At 40.7% G+C, this 23,772-nt stretch overlaps 1 protein-coding gene across 8 annotated transcripts in view; it reads right to left on the reverse strand.

The window, feature by feature from the left end:
* The window catches only part of NHSL1 (NHS like 1), a 258,786-nt gene that overhangs the window by 53,702 nt on the left and 181,312 nt on the right, over nt 1-23,772 (reverse strand). For 7 of the 8 annotated variants that reach the window (XM_074948506.1, XM_074948505.1, XM_074948508.1 and 4 more), the window contains exon 2: nt 12,132-12,284. In XM_074948506.1, coding sequence (XP_074804607.1) covers nt 12,132-12,284 — 153 coding nt within the window. Of the gene's footprint in view, nt 1-12,131; nt 12,285-14,387; nt 14,597-23,772 lie in introns of those variants that run through there. The other variant, XM_074948511.1, reaches the window with a different exon arrangement.

The following is a 23,772-nucleotide window of genomic DNA, read 5'->3' on the forward strand; positions in this document are numbered from 1 at the left end:
TAAGTCCCAAGCCCAGTATGCCTATATATAATACACATCCACATCCAAGTAATCCCATTTCTCCATATTTTAAGCATTTATCGGTTAGCAGTAAAAAATGCCTATGTTCCCTGAATTAATTTAACAATGGATACTTACAAAATTAAAAAAAAAAGACATTTTGGGTAGTTAAAGCAAAAGAAATAATTATTGTTCAGAAATGCCTCCATCAGGCATCTTGTCTTGCATCCAAGGAAAATTAATTCAACTACAACTTCAGACCAACTGATAAAATCCCAAATTAAATGCCAGCTGGACCACGGGTAATTTCTACCAGCACTGCATGCATGGAAGAGCAGATGTCTCTATGCAAAGCTGCCTCAGTAGAGGAGGCTCTATGGACCAAGAAGAGAAGAGGGAGGAAAAGAACACACAGGGGCTGCCTTTGTACTAGAGGTCTTCTCTTTTGCAGAAGGAAAAAATGAACAAGTGACAAGCTGAAAGCTGGATTTGCATGCCTGAAAAATTAGCTTGGCTAAATTCAGGGTAACTTCTTGGCACAGCCTTTCTCACTGCGACTTATATCTGAAGGATGGGTTGGGGGATCATGGAGAAGGGCTATTAATTGTAATAGTCAGCTGAACTGTCAACCACAGAAATAAATCTGCTGACCAATATATGAAACCACATTTATCTATTCATTACACCCATCACTGGAAAATTATTCTATTCCCTGAAGTCAAAAATTCTTTATTGTTGATTTTAAACATCTTAGCCAGTCTCATTTTACGCAAAAAACCAAACAAATAAAAAAAACCACCAAGAAAAAAGCTCCTCTTTATAGGTCACATCTATAAGCAGCACTTTGTATTAAAGTAACTTTTTAAAATTAGCGTCCATAAGAACTGTATCTAAAAATCATGTGATAAGAAGATGGCAGTCCTATTAAAATGTGCAAGGCATATCTCTATTTAAGACAAACTGATTAAATGACGTTTGTGGCTTTATGCTTTTTTGTTACTGGCTACCTGTTTTGCAATAAACTTCCGTTTTAGAGACAGAGAAGTAACTTCTGTGGTAATAGTTCACCTTCACCTTTTGAATTTATTGCTGCATTATACCTGAAACAGCTGTGATTTTATGGATTGTGCGTATGCTGAGTGTCAAGAGACCTGGGTTATATTCATAACTCTGCCACTGACTTGCTGTGAGACCTTGAACAAGTCACTTGGTCTCTGGATGCCATCTATAAAATAAGGATAATACTGTTTATTTCTCACTTTGTATGGATGCAGAGTGCTAAAATATTATCTGCAATAAAACTGGTTTCTACAAATATCTCATACTTAATAGGACATTAAAAGAAGGCTCTGGTTTATGTTCCAATATAGCCACTATGTCCCTTAGTCTAAATGAGCTACACAGCTTGCAACTAGTGAGGATGGAGGGTCTAGTTGTTAGGACACTAGCCAGAGACTTGGGTTAATTCCCTGCTCCGCTAGAGAGTTCCTGTGTGACCTTGGCAAGTCATTTAAATCTCTCCGGGCCTCACTTCCCCATGTGTATAATGGGGATAACAGCACTTCCCTACATCACAGGGGTGGTGTGAGGATAAATGTTAAAAATTGTGACGTGCTCAGGTATTACAGTAATGGGGGCCATATAAGTACCTCAAACAGATACCAGTCTACATATCACATAAGAATGCATTCAACTTGCAACGAGTCCCATTTTGCCTGTCTAAATCCCCATATCATCTGCAGAACTGGGCTGTCACAGTGAATCTCTACATCAAAGCTAGCTTTAAAATATGCTGCAGAGCCACACCACTGATGACCAATACTGACTAGAAGGCAAGTTCATGAACTTTATCTACAATACATCCAAAGCACCCATTTTGGACAAAGGACAACAATTTTCTCTTACTGAGTCAGGAATTCCAACAGATGTGCTGCCATAACAGATTAGCTGAAAAATCTTTTGTTCAACAGTCTCTAGATGGTTTGGTTAATATTCTGTTTATTTAAGTTACTATATTTCCTTGTCCCACCCAACCCTTCTCCCATCCTCACCATTTTCCCCTCGCCACAAAGTACAGTGAAGTTAACAAGTTTAGAACTTTGCTACATCAGTACATATAATGAGCTGTCTCCTGGCATGTGTCAGTCCAATAGGGAGTCTTTAGTCTTTGGAACTCAGTGACACTTCATCCCCAATCAAGTAATTCCAGTGCTAGCACCTTCTTCACTAGTGGAGCGCACACTGCAAAATATATTTAATCTCACTGAAGAAATCATGGCTCAAATGGTCTCACAGAAGTGCCTGGTCTCTGCGACACACCAACTATCCCAGCATTCCCCACACACCTTGCTCACTTTAGCAGATCCTTTTGTAACCTTTTTTTAACCTTTTCCTTCCCTTTCTTTGGTGTCCCTTCCTTGCTTCTCTTCTCCCCACTCCAGTTCACAATTTCAGAAGCAGACTGGGTTGATAATTGTACTCACTAATTTGGGACCATCAGCTCAGACTCATGTCCATTACGGTCACTCCAATGGCTGTCAAGCCACCTTAGAGCTCTCTGTTCTTTTGGCTAGGCTTAGAACTATGCATCCCAGCCAGCTTTAGGATGAGAGTAAAAGCTGATACTTTAAATGAAGCCTACTCTCCTTGGATTTGTAATCACAACTGCAACAGTAAAGTGTACGTTCTTAGTGATTTAATATATGTATACTGGGGAGAGTTGGTTGTTTTAGAGTGCATCATGTCATGGGGAATGGGGAGGTGGGTGTTCCTTGTATATATCTCAGACAAATAAGGGGTTGCTGCTCAATTCTTCAGGAAGGATCCAGACATGACTGAGAAGAAAGAGCTCTGCAATAGGTGACTCCCAGTTGAATGTGTCGAATCATCAGCATATTTAAATATTTTCATTGTGTCTTTTCTTTCTCTTTCACTAAGCATTAGTCTTACTGGTTAACCCACCTTAACTGTTAACCCCCAGGCCGGCCGATCCGCCAGCCCCAGCGACTCTGCGCTGGCCAAAGCGGCCCAGGCCCCAGCCCTAGTCGCGCTGGCTGGTGGGATCAGCCCCAGCCGCCTAATCAGTTAACCGTTTAAACAAAATATATTTAATCATTTAAATGATTAATTTTTTAAACAGTATTTACATCCTTATCTTTCACCTGGCCCTTTCACACCAGCAAATTCCAGCAGAGTGAATCATCTAAATGATTCACCAGTACAGAAAACCCAATCAGCTTTCTAAGGGCACTAAGCTAAAACAGACAAACAAATATCATTTGTAACAAGCTGTCACTGGGGAGACTTCAAAATGATTATCTCCATTTGTCTTGGACTAATTTAAATTTCTATGGGATTTCTATTAAATTTCTAGCCCAAGCTCAGTTGACCGGAGCGGTCAGCGGGGTCCAGCAGCAGGAGCCCCACAGATTGTGGAGTGCGGAGTAAATTTAAACTTAAATCCCTGGAAATATTCATTTTAGGAGGGGGTTCACAAGATTTCACAATTTAGTGAAAGGGGTTTGTGGGCTGTTAAAGTTTGGGAACCACTGATTTAAAGGTATGTTGTTAGACTGTATTAACTAAGGTTCTCCATCCCCCCAGGTTTCAACTAGACCAGCTAGCACATGTTAAAAGTACACACTACCTTGGCTACACTAGACTTTAAAATGTATTCGATAAAACATTTATCCTACTCAAGACAAATCCTAAGCTATTTAGCACTCCCTGCTTCCTATACAGGATTCTTGATAAAAGTTCAGTGTCAACAAAGCTATCAAGAAACAGGCTTTAAAAAATAAGATTTACATGAATGCCACCAAACTCAGACACAAATTTGAAAAATGGTAAGGCTCAATGGACTTACGAATATTAGAGGAATATTGCTATGGGCTTTGAGTGAAACAATATCAGACATACAAAATGTCTTTGAGGATTTTAAAAAAAATCTTCTCAGTAGGGTTTTTGATAGTTTCTTATCTACGTGTCAAGCATTCTACTGTAAAGTGTTTATAACGTGCCCTGTGTATATGTAATCCGTCTAAATATAATCAATCTATATATTTTCACACCCAATGGTGTGCTATTTAACTAAATCTATAGATTTTCATTCTGAGCATGCCCCAGTAAGCACTCATTTCTCAGCATGAAAGCAATACTCAACTTGTAAAGTCTAGATTCTTGGTGGAGTTTTGTCTAATTTCCTTTGAATACTTTTTTTTTCCTTTTTAATTCCTTACAGAAAGGGTAGTTGGACTATGGAACTCTGCCAGAGTCAACAACAGATGTATTGTGAATTAATTCAAAAGGAGTAAAAAGGATAGAGTACATGGGTAGAGCTACCGGCACTAACTTGACTATTGAAACTAAAATAATGAGAAATAAGTTGATTTTTATTTCCTGGTTTTGTAAGAACAAGGCCTTGCTAGGACATATGGTCTGCGCCTAGCCCTTAATGGTCTTTTATTTCAATAAGGCTTTGGTGGGGAGCTCACATCTTGACATCTCTGTGAACCTGGACTAGACCTGTTAATATTAAGTGGTTCCCCTTTACTTTGCAGCTCTTTAATGAAACACAAGATTACTGTTAAAACAATAATCTTCTCAGCAGGATTATCCACCAGTGGGGCTGACCCCAATATTGCTCATCTGTACAGTGATCAAGCAGAGGCATGGTGAAAACAACGGGTAAACACAAACCTGTCCAGACGTTCTTTCAGGATGGGATGCTAAAAGGCTTTCTGGGAAATCTGGTTTTATTTTATAACGTTAACCAGATGCCTTCTGGAATATAAATGAAACATTTAAATCACTGCTGCTAAAGACATTTCTTGAACTTGGCTAACAGGACAAAACAGAAGCCACAGCCAGCAAACCCGTTCCCCACAAGATAAGATTACTAATGAATCACAATAGACACTGCTGCCTGGAGCATCGAGCCCTACAGTGTGTGCAAATAACCTGAATCAATACAACTGCAATGTAAAATCAGTAATTTATGCAGGAAGCCTCTGCAGAGGTGTACAAATAGCATAGAAGTTGGTCTACTGGACCTCCTATCCTTAATATGTCTATTATATGTGGGATTACTGTACAGTCTTTTACAAAGGTCTATACTTTAAATCTATTTGGAAATTAGGGTAGAACATGGTGGTAATGAAACATTATCCCCTGTACAGCAATCTGCACTGGATGAGGCCAACTTTGGTGTGACTTTTAAGGTGTTGGTTACCACCGATTTAACCCCTGGCTAACTCAAAACCTGGATGCCTCTATCTCGGAGTGATATCAGGGCAGCTGTGATCAGCTGAAGCCTTGTCTACACTGAGTGTTTGTCTCAGTTCCAGAAGCCAATGGTCAACCACTGAAGCAATTGCAACCCCCACGTGTAGACAAAGAAATCCATGATTTGCACCAGTAGAGCTAACCTGGTTTTTCCACCAGTGCAGCTACACTGGTGCTGGCTGGGATTGGGACAACTTCTCATTGCAAACAGGGCCTTAGCCACTTAATATAATTCTCTTCTCTCCCTCCCCTTCCCAATATCTCCCTCTGGTTTAAACCCAAACTTGTATGGTTTTCTCAGTGACATATCCTTGATTCCGGAAGGCAATTTCCCCACCTTAGCCCTGATTTGGTGATCTTCAGCTTGTGCTGAAATGCTTATCTGCTCTAAATAGCTTTGATAGGTATATTATTACACTGCTGAATAGTCCAACATAGTTCAATTAGGTGTACTACGGTCATGCATTCTAAAAAGTCTCATGCTGTTGACCTTGTTGCTGGTCATTTTTAAATTATTGATCAGCTAGCTAGTTGAGGATTATTTTCAATTTATGTTTTATACAAGACAACTGCTTGTGTTACTATTAACAGAATTATTACTGCATACTGCTGATCTCTGATACTGGTTGAAGGTCACAGTGCATGATTCTTTAGGTACTACCACTTTACATAAAAACAGGTCAAATCTGTAGGGAAAACTCTGGTGATTATGTAGGGTGCAAACCCCTCCACTTTGCACAGCCTCTTGGTCACATAGATCAAAGGGGCTGGAGATGGGAAGATTCTGGAAACTACAGCAATAAGTAAAAAGAAAAGGAGTACTTCTGGCACCTTAGAGACTAACCAATTTATTTGAGCATGAGCTTTCGTGAGCTACAGCTCACTTCATCGGATGCCACCTCCCATCCCCCTTTCCCATCTGGTTTATTGGATATTCCAAGATCTTGGTTGTGCCAAACACTCACATCCAAGAAAGAGAGGAGACAGGTTATTTGGCCAGTGGAAATAGACTGACTCAAACAGTGGCATAAATGATGTAATCAGGGTACCATACTCTACCTTTTTTTTTTTTTTTTAAAAAACAGTTAAACAATAAATTGAAATGAGGAGTTTTTTTAATTATTAAATTCAACTGAGCTTGCACTTCCATTCCAAAGCCTCATTTTAGGCCATTTGTAATTTTCCTGAAAAGCACACACACGGATTATGAGCTGAAAATTTCTCTGGTATTGATTTCAGACTAGAAGTCGTCTTAGTTTTTAAAATCACCTACATCAAAATCCATTCAGCATTTCTTGAGAATGAACACAAAAATGTGCAGTGTCAATTTCACGGGTTTTCTTTTTCAATTCAGATCATACATAAACATCTTGGATTTAAAAGTTTCATATGGAACTTATGTATTACTTGAAATCATAAATGAGGACTAGCACATTTACCTCATTTGAACAAATCTGGATGCCAGATTGAGACACTCATATTTAAAAATAGTTTTATAAGCAAGCAAAGTTGGGTCTTCTCCTTGCTTAACTTCAGAAAGACATAGCTGTGGTTTATGGGTGCAAGAATTTTAAATACAACACTCAACAGCATATACAACTGCATGTTGTTTCTCAAACTGATTATTACGTTTATAAAATTAAACAAGGTAAAAACACAAATAAAAACACGTGCATGTGTTTCCTGAAGAGATGCACAAGAAATGTATGTAAAGATCGCTGCTGAATGCCAATCCTTCCATGAAACAATATCCCTCCTTAACTTTTAAATGTACTACATACCAAGCAGATTACACGATTAAAAAAAGCTACTGGTATAAGTATTATTATTTTGTGTATTGTGGTCACACAAATTGCTGGTACGATTATGATGGGTCCCATGCTTCCTCTTCTGGAGGCGGGGGGGCAGTTCATGGCGCAGTTTCCTGCCCCTGAACTTGGGATCTACTGTCCCACTAGTAACCCAGGGAAGGGTAGTGGAGTGGGAGGGACCCGGGCCGGCCCTCTACTCCGGGTCCCAGCCCAGGGGCCCTAGGGATAGTGGTAAAACACTTGAACTAGTGCTTCCTTCCCCTGGGCTACTTCCCTCTCCTGCTCTTCAGCTTGTGGGGCTTCCTGCTCTCTCTCTCTGCACAAGCCGGGCGTCTCTTTACCTAGAGTCTTGGTCTTCTAGCCAACCACGGCACTTCTCCAAACTCTCCTCTACTTCAACTCCTCCAAACTGCTCTCTGCTCCAACTCCTTCCCCTAGCTGATTGAAGCAGGGGGTTTTTAATCAGGTGACTAGCTACAGGTGCTCTAATTGGCTTCAGGTGCTTTTCATTAATCTATAGAAACCCTTCTTCCCTTTACAGGGAATAAGGCTTCTCCTCATCCTGGGACTTACATATCTCTCTTATATCATTCTCCTGCTGCCTTCTGGCCTTGCTGTATCACAGGTGTTTTACATAGCGCTGATCAAAAGCCCACTAAAATCAATTAAAAGACTCCCATTCACATCACCAGGCTTTTGGTCAGCCCCATAATGTCTAAAAGCTGCTGAACTTTTAAAATTATACCAGTGTGAATAGGTATGACCTTAAATAATTTTAAAAACTAAGCAGGTTTGACCTGCTTACCTCTAGAAAGGTAACACCAGAGAACACCTTGACAGCAATCCACCTTTTTGTGTGTGTTTTTACTATGTTGAAAAATGTCAAATATTTGATATGTTACCAGGTGGTTTTAGTGCCAACTACTCTGCTTCTGCTTTATTATTTGTAACCTGAGTTGAATATATATTTTTCATTCATTGGGGCATCAGTGAATAAAACCACACAAAAATCACTAGCCTAGAATCAGACTGGAATGGGTAGGCAGTGGTATTGTGAAATCCCATAAGCTAAGGCTAAACAAAGCTGGGACCCAACACTATTTGGATGGGAGATCTCTCTGGAACAAACATGCTTTCATGCACCAGACTACAACAATCAGTTGATTTCCGATGACATCACATCCTGTAGTTTTGGCAGCAGTTGTCCGACTGCCTTACACCTCATTTTAACATTGTGACATTTAACAAATATTATACATTTTGAATATTAATACAATGTAAAAAGTGAAGTTTAATCACAGAGTCAAGAAATTCAGAATCCAGGTTCCCATAGCAACCTAACTCTGCTCTTATCTAATGGCATTTCATTAGGGCCTTTTACTACGTAATCACAGAGTTTTGGGTAGTTATTCAACAAATAATACAGCACAACAATAATGCAAAGAATTGCAGTTTATTCTCTAATCAAAAATGCACATATGTAGGCTTTGAAAAATCCACTTGTCCTTCTAGAAGTGGTGAGTAGAAAACTAACCCTAGCCAGTAATGAGTCCTCTGCCAAAAATTTCAGCAGAACTTTAAGTTGAATAAAGCTCATATCTAGACTTAAGGTTATGAAGATAAACTCCCAAATGTGACCCAATGCACAAGTGTCTTCCTAATTCTGCAAGGCTTTCCCAAGCTGCAACAGAGCAACATTGACAAGACTTTGGCCAATTCATTTGCAGTGTATTGACACAGAGCCCTGCAGTCATCAGTGAAATTGACAAGCATCGTGTCAATTTCATGTCAGTTTCACCCTGCAGCTGCTTGGGCCATCATGAGTAGAGCAGGGGGAAGCTTTGGAATTACTCTCAGGGAGAGAAACTAAAATCATAGGCTGAGGAAAAGATGGTGTAGTGGAGATCTCCTTCCATGTTGGCAGCCAAGAGACAGGTGGAGGAGTAGTTATGCACTGCCAATATTTTACCAAGGGAATCTCTCAAAAATTTTCTCCTTTAACTTATGATAAATTCTGCATAATAGGGGTTCAGGCACCTGCAGAAGAAAGTGGTAAGAAAAAGTGCATATATTTGTTTATTTTTCTATCAAACCTAAACCCTTTATGACCCAAGAGGGAGACAAAACTACATGGAAAACTTATATTTAGTGCACTGGAAATGTTTGCACTTTGATTCTGAAAAACGTTCTGAGGTACCAGTATAACAGAGTATTCAACAGCTACAACATGAAATGTAATTTTTATTTTTGCTTTAACTGGAGAATGGAGACAGGCTTTGTGAAAGACCTTTTAGCATGGTCCAGGAATATCCCCCTGCCTGAACTCTTTGAAAATACCTGATGTGGTGCTCTTCAGTTTGGTGTGTTTTATGAGCCCAAGGCAGGATGTGTTAACAGTATCCAGAGATAATGTAAACTAAGATAACCATCTCAACACCCCCCTTCAATTTGATGGCAGAATACTAACAAGGGCTTGTGCCCTCCCTCTCTGGGGAGGGGCAGAGTAGCAGAGATCACTCTCCTAGCCTGAGGGAGGAGTTGCAGGAAAGAAAGGAAGCTCCTTCTCCTTGCCAGAAGCCAGGAAAAAAGGAAAGTGAGGACTTAAATTTATCAGCCTGTGAAGGTCTAATATGACAAATGAAGGCCCCAGACAGGTACATGGACAGCACCAGAGTATGAATTCCAGAACTCTTTGCCTTTATTACACTGAAAAAGGGGAAAGGGGAGGAGAAGCTAACTACAGCATCACCCAGGGATCTGTCAACACTTCCCAGCCCCATATCTTTCATATCAGCCTCTAGCTAGTAGGGGTCACACATTTTTTTAAGCCTGGGACATGTAACATTTTGTATTATTGCAGAGATCTGGTATGACCCTATAACATTGCCCACACGTGATGGGACAGTTTTAATATTGCTATTGGAACCTTCACTTTCAGTCATGCAAGTCAGAATATTCAAACATCAGCTTTAACACTGTTTTCTCATCTTTTGGACCAGAAATCTCACAGATGAGATAATTTAAAAAACAGCATCAAAGTTGGTTGGTTTGTTTGCTAGTAAATGTGAAGTAATTTTTTTCTTCTGATGTTCATTACCAGCCCTCGGAAATGTGAAACCGAAACCTTTTTCCTTATCGAAGTTTCCTCAATTGTGTGCATACACTGATTTGTTTTTGAGGGGTTGCTTATGATAAGTAATTAGCAGTTACCACTGAAGGATTTATTTTAAAGAAAAAGTTACAGAAAAAGCTAGCAGCAGTTCCCACTTACTTTGGTATCTTGAAGCTTATATATTGGGCAGAGGAGCATAAAAGCACCTACTTCACACTGTAATATGGTTTTATATATATAAATCTATTAAAGAGAGAAGAGGAAATTCAACCCCGATGTAACTATTGAAAGAAAGCCACTGTAAGCATGAATTCGGCCCATATATTTTTCTTTCATTAAGTTTCCAGGACAGATGATAGGTAGAAAATGGAAGAACAAGTAGTTAAGACTTGACAGTGCAAAATTTAAGTACCAACAGCATTTTCTTTAAGCTACAGTGTGAAACTGCCTTTCTATTGTAAAGAGCTGACAAGCATGTCTTGTATGTGCACTGTAAGCCTACCTCTACAAGAGATAGTTCAAGGCTAAAGTTCTGCACAAACATATTACCCAGTCATAAATTTAAGAGCATGCAGGGTATTTGCTGAGTCGTGCGTGATCTAATAACGTTGGCTGTGAAGAGTACCCTATTAAATTACTGTCAAAGGCATAAACAAGAGATGATGAAACCCAATTAACTGAAGTGCTAAGAGAACTGAAAGAAAAACAAAAATATGGCAACAAAATGTTTCTCCATTTATATCTATTAAAAGAACATTTCTAGGCATTCAAAAGGCAAGCCACTAACACAGACAAATATTTTCTGCAAACCAAATCACAAGGCGCTTTTACTCAAGTCCAATCCAGTGAGGTGCTTAGTGTCCTCAGGTCCCATTGAAATCAGGTATGGGACCTTGGTGCAGGGACGCTGTCTTTATTGAATAATACACACACGGGTAAACTTTTTTTAATTCCTTTATACTGAGACTGTCTCAAAACTCTACTTCCACCCACATGTAGATGATGTTCCCAACTTTTCTCCATTGACTGCTCTTGTTCAAATGGCTGCACTAACAGAACATAGCGCCACTAACACCAAAGATAATGCAATGGTGGTCCTGGGTCATAGACACATGGACAGGCTAGCAAGAAGCCATCTGTAGAGACTTACTTTGTAAACAATTTTAAAGAAAAAATGGGTAGCTTTTTTTTATAAGTTTCTTTCTAACACAGAAACTCATTCAAACTCCAGGACAGTTTCTAATTCTTACCTAAAACCTTAGAGCCATACTGTGTATTTCAGTGTGCAGTTTGCACATCCATTGCCTTTCATTGAGAGTTGTGCATGTGTATGTGAGGGCAGAATTTAGTCCTTAAAAGTTTAATGCAACTGTTTGTGAACAAGGAGCTATGCTACAGAAAGCGTCCTTGGAAGTTGATTTTGCTAGCTACTCAAAAGCAGCCATCCTCCAACACATGTAATACTATACCACTTTCAACAGAAATGATGACAAAGGTGCCAATTCTACCTGGCTATTTCTTAAGACAATAAATGGGCTGATTCAGAACTTTAAGGTGTAGTTATTATTTAAAGAAGGCTCTGAAGGCAGATGTGAATTTATAAAGGCACCAAGTCATCTAACGCAGTTTTTCTGCCCTCCATATGCAAATTCAGCGCAGCAAAGCTGGGGATTTACCCATCTCTCTATGGCAGAAAGAATTACTTCCCCTCCTCCACCGGCAAATGTCATCCAACACACCTGACATCTGTTTAAAACTGCAGAAGAAGCTGTTTCTTTTGGAGCATAAGAAACTCAAATATGCTTTTAAAGAATCAAAAGCCTAGGGACAATGCCAGGCTCTCTAGTGGCACAGAGAACATAACCATGTAAGTTACTGAATTTCTCTCCAAGTTCTTAGCAACAGCTTTCCTGCCAGCATCTTACCTCTTAGTACCGACTTGAGGTTCAGCTTGGCTTGGCGATGCAGATCCTCCACACAAGGTGGCCTCGTGGAGGGCAGGAACACATTTTCCTGCTGGTGCCAGGGAGCAGTATAATGGACTGTCCATCTACTTTCTTCATCTAGGTTGGAGACAGCTGCAAAGAGAGAGAGAGAGACAGAGAATGTAATGCACAAATTAAATGCAGCTGAATGAGGACTATGAATAAATGGTGGGGAGGAGTGGGAACTGAGGATACTAATATAAAAACAGACTGGGGCTCTTCAGCAACTCCATTGACCTTAATAGGATGACACTGGCTTTACACCATTATGAGTGAGAGCAGAGTCTGGCCCACTGCCTTTACACATCACAGCATCACACATTGGTCACATACTGGCCAGGCCACAATAGTAACTTGGCAGGATCCCAATGGCCACACCTTACTTGCCAATACATTTGCATAAAAATATATTAAAATAAAACACTTCTCAAGTTCAAAATTCTTTAAAAACATTATCTAGTAATAAATCAACTACTTAATTAACAAAAGTACACCACCATAATATTTACTTATAATTTATCTTCCCTGAGAGACAGACCTTAGTTGTTGTCTAAAGTTTGCTATCAATATAAACTTTTGTGATTGAACAGTCTTACCCCTCACTCTGTAGGGACAGAAAAAGGGAAGCTGAGGTATCACCCCTCCAGCAGCATTTGTCCTTCAGAGCACATGCTGTGCATCCAAATCTCCAAAGCAAAAAACTACAGCTGTGCCTGTCTCCCAAGCACCTGTTATGCTGACTCAACCAAACTGCACTGATCACCTAACTGATCTCCATCCTCTTCTCCCTGTTTCCAAGTTTTCATTACCTCTCTTGTTGCAGCTGGGAATAGCATTTAAATCATGCAGCTCCTACCTCAGTATGTATCGCAACACCACCTAGCACTGTATCATTATTAAGCATTAGAAATGTAATGCCTTTGTATAATGGCACAGATGCTGTACAGGCTATGAAGCACAGCGTGAAGGTGACAGCTTCCTTACATCTGAAAAGTGACAGATTTCATCACATCACACTGCCTAGAAGAATAATTTCAATTGTAAAATAATTGCATTGATTAGTTAAACAGAGTAAAGGAACTCACAAATTAACTTCAGAATCTCAGTACAACAGAATGCTACAAGAAATGCAGTAAAAGACGACTCATTTTTGGAGGCTTTTAACTGAATTTCCTTGTGGTTTTCTGTCAGATCTTTTTATAAGTGTTTTCATAATAGTTTTTTGGACTGTTCGTTTGCTCACAAATTTGCCTGGCCATGTGGCCTGGCCCCTTCCCTCTTGTACCTACTTTCATTGTACTGGATGTGATAGAAAACACCTCATGCAGCAGGGCAGACAATGCTGACATGGTGTATGGCTGCATTCTCTGTCCTTGCTAATCAGAGGTCAAATCCAAATGATAATGAACAGACAAGTCACTCAGTATCTGATCACAATATCAATCATCCTAGAATTATAGGAAACAAAAGGTTCAACTGACTGACTTACCAGGAAAGAACCCCTCCCCCTGGCATTCACCTTACAAAATAAGAGAAGAAGACAGACACCAGCCATATTACTGCCCAACTCTACTCAATGCCAGACTAAGAGAACTCTATTGCTTATCTAGAGCATAATTAAAACCACCAAGATGTGCTACACACACTCAGATGGCCAGATCAAACTCAACTAGCCTGTCTCAGAGGAGTAAATCTCACCAGCTAAATATGCAAGTAAATCAAGTATCTCAATGATTTTTTAAAAAGTTTATGACTACAATGATATTACACAATTAAACAGCACCACAAATTTCTACACATGTTCAGCAGTTGTACAGCTGGGACTACCAGAAGATGTTAGAGTAATACCTCAGCATGCAATAATGATATATACACAGAGCAGCAAGTTACACAAAGAGGCTTTCAAATCTCATAATCAAACAGCTTACATTAAATGAAAAAGTTTTGCTTCTTCAAAGCCATTTAGAGGGACAAAGCAAATCAAAGTAAGTTAACACTCACTCACTCTTACAAAGAAGCAGATGCTCAGGAACATTGCCTTCCGTAACGCTGCCTCTGCACATTTTGAAACAGTGAAAGAGAAATATACAGATTTTCCGATAAGGGTTTCTATAAAGTATAGATACATATTGAGCTTTCCTACCAAAATTCCAACAACTTTCCAGAAAGAAAACTTCCATGCACACAACTACTTACTCTTCTTCTTGAAAAGTTTAATTAAAGATTTCAGCTTTGTGTTGATGAACACCACCATTTCCAAGGTGTCTATCTGTGGTCCTGGAGTTTAGATCCCATAGAAAACAGGAGCAACAAGCAGGTGGCTGGTTTTCAATTTGTACTTGCCAAAGCTCTGCAAACCCTACTAACTTCGTCTCTTCCTACACCCGTTCCCCCCACCTGCCCCCCTTCGTTTTGCACAACAGTGAGGTTGGCCTTATTGTCCTGGCAGTTAGAAACCATTAACAATCCTTGAACCTGAACGCCTTCTTCTGAAACATAATCCTGGGGGCTGGGAGCAGCTAGTTACAACTTGTGAAGGAAGGAAAACAGAAAGCCAATCGTTCATATTTGCATGAACCAAGATCAGGCTTTTTAACTCAATGCTCGTTCATCCAATTCACTCTCCAGAAAATCAAGTTTTCCTCTCCTGGTTTCACTCTACCACAAACAGTGAAAATCGTAGATAATTTCCGTTTTCACTACTCTAACAGGATCTTCCAAAATCCTTCACAGTGTACCAGAGAGAAAAGTGAATACTTTCATGTCCATCCTTTGTATAGCCCAGGCTACTTGTGAGTGTACGGAATTTGAACTGGCTGGGACAGTGAGGCTTTCAACTATTGTTTCCCAAACACGCCCCCAGTCCCTTCCTCCTCTTCCATAGGCAACATGTATGAGCAGCAAGGCTCTACAACTGAATCTCCATGGAGCTGTAAATGAGGGCTGCATTCTCGTGTAAATCAGGATGCCCTTCTTTCCCACCTCTCTTCCCTTCCCCCCGCTCCGCCCCTTTCTAATGTCCCAAGACCTGCATTTTAATTGTCCCCATCACAGAATTCTTCTTCGCATTTCGTTGCTCTCAAAATACTTTTCCCCGCCCCTTACAATTACAATAATGGAAACAGCCCAGCAATCTTACATGTTGAATTTCATTCAGTCACATGCTGAGCTATCCTGATTGGGATCAACTTGGAAACTCCATTAACAAAATTAATAATAAGCTAATCAAACGATTTCTGTCGAATAAAGAAACTATAATTCAACAAATGATACCAGTACAAGAGCCTGACCTGAAAAGGCTTTTTGAAATACACTTTCACTTCATGACTTTAAATATTCCTGTACATAAGCACATCTACTTTTATATTTAGAAGTGAATTACTATTTTACTGAAGTTAAAGAGCAAATGGTAAGTGCCCCATCAATCCGCTCAGCAGGGCATGCCCCTCACACAATGCCAAGATTCAAGAAGCAAGTCCTCCTTTACAAAGCAAGGCTCCGCAACTGCCTTGGGTTAACAATGAAAGGGTTTTTCTTTGGGGGGAAAGAAATAGCAGCAGCAGGGGTCTCAGTCTGCCCCAAAAGCTGCCGCAATTTCTAGCCTTTGCAGTGCAGCACGTAGAAGCAGGTGTTCTTGAGAAGCATCGAATTCCCAGCCCTGCTGGTTTATCTCAGAATCACAACTGTGCAGAATGGAAGCGATAACATTTTAAATTCATACATTGCCTCTCAGCTGAAAGGGCCCCATAGCGCTTTACAAACAAGTGTGTTTAATATCACAGCTACCATTGGGAGCAGGTCCCAGAGGCACTCTGTCTGGCTCACCACTGAGGCAGTCAGAACATCCTGGAAGAGAACACACCGGAGTGGCAAGTGCTTCAGTGCTTGAAAGGATGCTGCATGCTTTTCCCCCAGGCTGGCTTCCACCCCACAGCTGATACAAAAAAGGGCCAGATGTGGCTTTGAACTTTTTCAGCCTCTCTCTGGGGAACGCAGCACTACCAGCGATACTGTGGCTCCCCAATATCCCCTTGCTTGCCAGACGTGCAAGGACATGGACGGAGGCTTCCTCTTGTGTACATGCAAGGTGCCCTCCACCCTTGCTCACCTGTGCAGGGCCAGCCACATTCTAGCCCTACATGAATAACCACCACTAGAAATGCAGCCACCTAAGGGGTGGGGGCAAGAGTTGGACAGACAACCAACATACAGTGCATTTGAAACAGGTGGGCTTACAAGTTCCCTGTCCTCGGTTGTCAAGGTACTGATAAACTGCATGGTACTTATTTTACCTGCCATGGAAGGATGAAGGGGCTGAGCAAACTTTCTGTGATTTCAAGCAAGGGTACACCTGATTTGCTGGTAAACATATGCTTCTGGAGTGGCAGTTGAGAGTAAAAGGAGGGAGAGAGGTAAGCGAGAGAAACAAATTATACTAGTAAAAGCTTGGCTTTGCCTGTATAGCTCTATCTACACAAGTGACTTCTGCTAGCACAGCTATATCGGTCAGGAATCGATATAGCTTGCTACACCTCTGACCAATAGAGTTAAGCTGGCAGAAGTCTGAAGTGTAGACCCTGGCCTAGGTACTGGACCAAATCTAGATTAACTACGTAACATATGAATTATCTTATTTATTATCTGATGGCTGAAGGAAAATGAGTCCATGGTCTCAGTCCTGTTCCTCAAGAACAAGTATCCACATCCCTGGAAATAACCACCATTATCAGTGGCACCCGTGTTAGCAGTCTCTGCAGAGACATTAAGGACTGAATAAGCCTGGAGAGTCAACACCTTACCACCACCCCAGACTCTCCAAAAGCACATCAGCAGCGGGACAGTGTCATGAAGATTATATTGTCACTGCCTATGCTGTTCCTGTCCTATAGATAAAGGATTTCAATTTCCAAATCCAGCACATTTCATTAATAGTAAATGCAACTATAAAGCAGGGGGGGGAAAGCAATAACTGCCCCACCCCATTCATGTTTGTAATGAAGCTCTAACACCCAAGCTTAAGCATCCAAATATGGATTTGGGGGCTGGGTGGGGGGGTGAGGGAGAATCCTTGGAAATTTTTGAATTCCTTCATTCGAGCTGCCATATGTCTCCAATATGCATAAGGTTCCTCTCATAACTACCTCTGACCGGGAAGGCTCCGGTGTGACAGAAGGTCTATGTCTCAACCTCACTTACACAAAGTAACCTCTGTGACATTCCCAGTCTCCAGTCATCCTTGGAAGCAAGATTCTGGACCTTTCCCACAAATCTTGACCTCCAAAATTACAACACAGTCAACCACTGCAATCCGTCATATAAACATGCTTCTTCCCCAGATGGATACTTAGTGGCTTCTGTGAACTTAGTATATTGTATCAGTCTAGACTAGTGATACTCAGACCGCAGTGGTTCAGGAGCCAAATTAGTCATCAACATTACCCAAAAGAGCCACAGTAGAGTGAATTCATTGTTTCATTTACCATAGTACCATATATTCATATTTGACCATATGACAGGAGATATATTTTGTATGTATTCTCACAGCAAAATGACTGAATAAATACTAAAATTTTATCTACTACAATTGGTTAACAACATAGTAAAAGAATCCTGATTGGTTAATAACTTAGACTGGTTAATAATTAAATCACACAGTATTTCAATATCATATGCTCCAAAGAGACGCAGGAGACACATTGAAGAGCCACTTGTGGCTGCCGAGCCTCAGTCTGAGTATCCCTAGTGGACAGGTTCCACATCACAAAGCCACCACCACCACACTGGCACTCCGAAAGTTATCTCAAGACTGAACGGGCATGGAGACTAAAGTATCCTCCAAATGTGTTTCCTCAAGGTCAGAGGTAGGACCATAAAGGTGGGACAGTTTGGGGAAGCTTGTACGGTTATCAGCACCCCAATAATTAAAGGACTTCATCCTCCAGTGCTGTCAATCTAGCAGTCAAAACACCAGCCCTAAAATTAATTTAAAATTTTTTTCTATTTTAAGAATGGGTTATAGTAGGACAAGAACAGCACCAGCACTAGCAGGGTTCATGTCACAATCTAAATATCACAGGGAGTTGACCCATAGTTAGGATGCGAGCCTGGACTTGGGAGAGACAGGTTCAATTCCCTGTTCTGTCACAGACTTCCTGTGTAACCTTGGGCAAGTCATTTAGTCTCTCTGTATCTTATTTCCCCATCTGTAAATGGGATAACAGCACTTCCCTACCTCACAGGGAAGTTTTTTGTTTTGTTTTTTGTTTTATAAACAACACACTGATCACATTTATTGGTGCATGTGCTTCTTACAAAAGTGATGGACGCACACCCCCTCTGCTGGCCAGGTGGAATGTGTTGGGTCACAGAGAACAGGAGGAGAGGCTAGGCAGGAGGTCGGTGGCAGGGTACAGCTACTGCTCACCCAGACGGTAGCTAGAGCCAAGGGGCCCTGTGGAGCATCACAGCCCGCAGCCCTTCACAGGCCAGCCCTGGCTGCACGGTCCTGCCCTGGTGCTGGGGCAGGATGGTTTACTCTTTGGTAATGGCAAATGGTTTCTCCACCTCGATGGTGCCACAGTCAGCAATGGTGACATCCTTCAGGGGCTTGTCCCAACTGTCTGTCTTAGTGTTCTCCACCTTCCTCACCACGTCCAAGTTGCGAGGATAAATCCTTTAAAGGTTATCAGGTGCGCAGATACTAGGATCACGTTGGCCATTTAAGTAGCTACTCTAGATATACACAGGTGTTTGGCAAGTTCAAAATATTTGATAAAATGAAACCAAAACTCAAAGGGAAGTAATGTTTATCAGAAAGTAATATGATGAAATGGTAAGGGATATTTTATTTGATGAGAACATTAATCCAAGCTGCTCCTCTGGTCCTTCAGAATTAAACAACACAGCTTATTTACTTGGGGGCAGAAAGGTTCAGAGCAGCAAGAAAAGAGGAGTATTTAAAAAAAATGCACATCATCTGGTGTCACAAATGCCTATTCAAAACCTTGAGAGTAGTGTGCAGAATTGCTGGCAAACTTCTGCTTCTCTGCTTTTTCACCATATAGAAGTCTCTTTGCATATTCAATTTCAGGCAAGTTGAACAGTGCTCTTTTTTGGCTACTGTCAACATAGATTATTTTGTTTTGTTTTAAAGTCTGCCAATAACACTGCAACAGTGGCACTGTAGTTTATGATAAAGGACGTGCACATGTTTTAAACCTTTGAAATACAGAAGTGTTGTAAATGAACGATCAGTTGTATATGGAGGGCTTGAAACACTGCACCCATCCCCCTCTTTAGAATTAGGTTTCCAACTGACCTGTTCCATGACAACCATCTGGAACAGTCACCTCCTGACAATGACAGCCATATAAGAGGTCTGTGCCTGTGAAACTATCTGGAAATATTTGGTTTCCTCAGAAATATTTAAGGCAGACCACTGAGATAGCTTCTTTTATTATCTAACCTGCATTCACTTAATACATGGAACTCTGCTCCACTGCTACCAATCTTGTGAAAATCTGAGGCTTTAAGAACCAAGCATCAAAACTAGAGAAATCTGGAATGTTTATAAACAGGTTTACAACATATCTGCCAAAGGCACTACAGCAATTTTGCATGATGAGAATGTACTGTGTCCTCTACTATTCCTGCTTATCATACGACGCAACTGTATTATGCAAAACTCAGAAAATACTCAGCAACTAAAGAATCTAGTCCTGCTCCCACTCACGTTAATAGTTTCACCATTTATTTCCGTGCAGGCAAGGTTGAGTCCATGCCCCAAACTACACACACCATGAAATCCATGCAATGAGAGATGTGCCAAGTTACTCGCCGATGTACTTGCCATAGGCTGAAAACATAAATGTTAAAAGTGTAAGAGTTAGCCACCATATTGTTCAGCAAAAAGAAACAACAGTCACAGATGCTCTGGAAACCTTTTAAAAGGAGCGTTTTAAAAGATACAAATGCCTGGTTGAACAGGGAACTGCACTGTGAAAACTATTCCAGTGTATCTCCATTTTACATTTAATAAGTGAAATAATGGAGGAGAGATGTGTATTTCCAACATCAATTTACATGTTTTTGCTCTTAAGAGACATGCCAGTCACCAAAAAATAAAATGTATCAGTGCTACTCTTCTGCAATTCTTCTGTCCATGCAATATGAAGTGGTTTCCACAGGTATCTGAGGACCATAGTATGACCATAGTATGACCATAGGCGCAGGTTAAATATACTACGTAGAACTGCTCTCTGAGTCATCTCCCCATCAATCCCTTTAAGCAGCTGCTGCTGACAGAAGGAAACCGGGCTAAATCAGAATGTCATCCACCCTATACAGTCTGAGCACATGTGCCCTGTATCTCCAATGACAGAAACAGGAAAGTGGGCACAATCCTGCAAAGTGCTGAGCGCCTCCTCCAAGATTCAGGGTGTTTTCCACTTCCATTGATTTCAAAGGGATACTCAATACTTCACAGAATCGGGACCTTAGACAGTATACTTCTTTCAATTAAAAAAGGCTCTTGTAAGAGACTAAGGAATACCAAGCAGCTCAGGTGTGGAAAAGAGTGTGTAATATGTACAGTTTTATTCCAGTTCCAGTCACCTTCCCTCATGCCATCAATCATTTGTTAACCTTGAGGTGGATCCAAAAGGCTGTTTTCCTTTAGGGATAACTAATTTATAAATTAGAAAGGGTTCTTTCCCCCTTGGAGCCAATCGTGTCTGGCCAGCTCAGGGTATTTTTCCTGAGAACAAAAGTTAGTAGTTCCCACCACAAAGGCACTCCCAAGTGGAAATACATTCAGCTGCTCTCCTATCTTGAACTCAAGTTGCTCACAATGGCTTCTTTCAAGACAATCTCGCTCTTCATGAAGCACGATACTTCTCCAGCTACTAACAAATTATAATAATTAAATCTGGGATCAGGAGAAGGAGAAAGGGGGGGGAGGGAGAAGTATTTTATCCAAAAGCAGTTGTAAAAGAGAGGTCCATGCCCCACTTAACCCACTGGGGAGCCATGCCCAAAGCCTTTCTCTGCATAGGCGATTACCAAGCAGGTATTGATTTAAAAGATATCACAACAGCTCCCTAATTTATTCATGCTCATAGCGGATTAGGGATTGCAGATGCTGGAAAGGAGGTCGGGGGAGGGGAGGAGGTGAAGGAGGAGGAAGATGAGAAGGAGAAGCAACACAAGGGTAGATAAAAAACAGACTTCGGTCGATCTGATTATCCTATTGAGGCCACAACACAAGAAAGCTAATTCACTTCTTCAACAGTTCAAAATCTTTCCTCATATTCTCCAGCTATCGCATATAAACAAGTTGCCAAAGAGAGACAGGCTTTTAAGCAGAGCTGCACATCAGAAAAATAGCAGTTTCTTCAGGTAGGAACATCTCCAGTCAAACATTGCAAGAATGTGAAGGAGAACAGAGAACATTTAGTTACTGTGCAACTTTTTAATGTTTTGTTTTAAATTTAGGTGGGTAACCATTTTTCTTTGTTCATTCCTGAACTTAGTTAAGGGAATATTAGCTCACAGAAGTTTGTTTGTTCCCCTGAGAAATATCTTTTTAGATTACATTGGAAAATATTCTTTATTGTAAATTTCAAATGTTCCCTGTGGTTGATTGTGAGCCTGGGATTTGGTTTATAGAATTGATCAGAACCTAGGATGGCAGTTGAAGAAAAACTAGTCTTTCCAAAATCTAGATCTCCTTCAGATTTGTCAGATAAATTCAAGTTTATTGGTTTTTCGGAATCAATGCTTGTGAAAATAAACTATCAGATAGAAAACTTGGATTGGTCTTCTCGTTTTATTTTTTCTATTGTAGGAGATTTTGGGGATGAGTTGGAGACCAACAAAGTCAATCATAAAAAATTCATTTCTGAACTTTTGTCCCACAGTGCCCCCTCATTCATTTCACAAGTCACATTTGGCAGCAGCTATGTATTTGTCGATCTGTAGTAATATCCAGCAACCATTTTAAACTAATCCCAATCTGCATTCTCTCTAAGGGTTTCCTGAGGGACACACACTTCCCGCTACTTTCACGTATTTAAAAGTCACAGAAATAATTTGGATAATGTACCTCCATCTCCCCTGCCTACATTGCTCATCCTGACAGTTATATCTATATATGGACCAAGTGGATTTTTCATAGAGTGGAGAGGCAGGAAACCAGAGTTCTTTTTTCACCTCTTCCACTGACTTTCTGTGTAACCTTCAGGTAAGTCATTGAACTCCCTATGCTCTGAGAGAAACACCCTCTGTATAATGGGGATAGTAATACCTCTCCACTTTTGCAAAGTGTTTTGTGCTGTATAGATGAAAAAGATGCAAAATATCATCATTACTACACATTTACAGTACTGCCAACCACATGATCCAAAAATCATGGATCAAACCCCACCAACATCATGAGCCTTAAAAAAAATAACACTTTGCCATTAGATGTTGGGACCTTTAGGATGCACAGTTTCAAGATATTTTTCTGCAGTAAGGAAGGCTAGATGCTTACTTTATGTAAATGAAAGATGAGATTCCCAGGTAGTAACTTAATTCCAGCAATTAGGGTTTTAAGAAAGACACCAAATATTGTGAGACACTTGATAAAAATCGCAAGAACTGGCAACATTGCTTTAACACAATTACAGCCTCCCTCAGACAAACAAAATCATGTACTGACTTCATATAAACACGTGACTTTGTGTTGTGAGAAGGTACAAGGAGGAAACATAATTTACTTAAGATGCCACTGCAAACTGAGCCAACATCCATCCTCAAGTATCTGCAGAAAAAGTCTTTTGCTGGTCAATGGATGTATTGATCTCATGCCACCAAACATAAAAAAAAAATTGGAAATCAAAATTTAAACAAGACCTTTGTGTGGTTCAATTCCTCTTAACTAAAATGTGCCTATGATGCCCTTAAAATGAAAGGTTAGTCCCATAAATGTACACTGTTAATTTATTGAACTTTTAAAAAAAATCATCATATGGATGCCAGCGCTGGATTAACCTTTTGTGAGCCCGGTGCCAAACATATTTGTGGGCCCCCATGGGGCAGTGGAGCATGGCACAGGGAGGTCGGTCCCCAGAGCGAGGGGCACGGCAGGGGCGGCCCCGCTCTATCCAGCCCAGTGCGAGGACACTGTTTACAAAACGACAGTGGCCCACCTGACCCTGTGCTGCTAGCGTGCCCCTTCCCCTGAGGGATGGACCTGCGCCCTGCCACACAGCCCCTCCCGCCCCCAAGAAAAATCCCTTTTGTGAAAGAATTAAACTTTCACATCCTTTTAGCTGAGTAACAAGAAAGGTTTTACTCCAGCTCTCTAGTCCTCAAACAAAAACATGCAAGACAGAACTTCATATTCCTGATATACAAGGTTAACAAAAATAAAAGGGGAATACAGGTAGGTAGGAATGACACCCTTAAAAAGGAAGGTTAACTGTGCGGGAGGTTAGAAGGGGAACAGACATCCTTATCCCCATTAGTAAACTACCACTATACGCTAACTAACAAAACTATTAAAACTATTTACAATCTTTTTACAGGAAAGTTGAGCCAA

This window comes from Natator depressus, chromosome 3 (assembly GCF_965152275.1).
Source record: "Natator depressus isolate rNatDep1 chromosome 3, rNatDep2.hap1, whole genome shotgun sequence".
Classification (NCBI taxonomy): Eukaryota; Metazoa; Chordata; order Testudines; family Cheloniidae; genus Natator; species Natator depressus.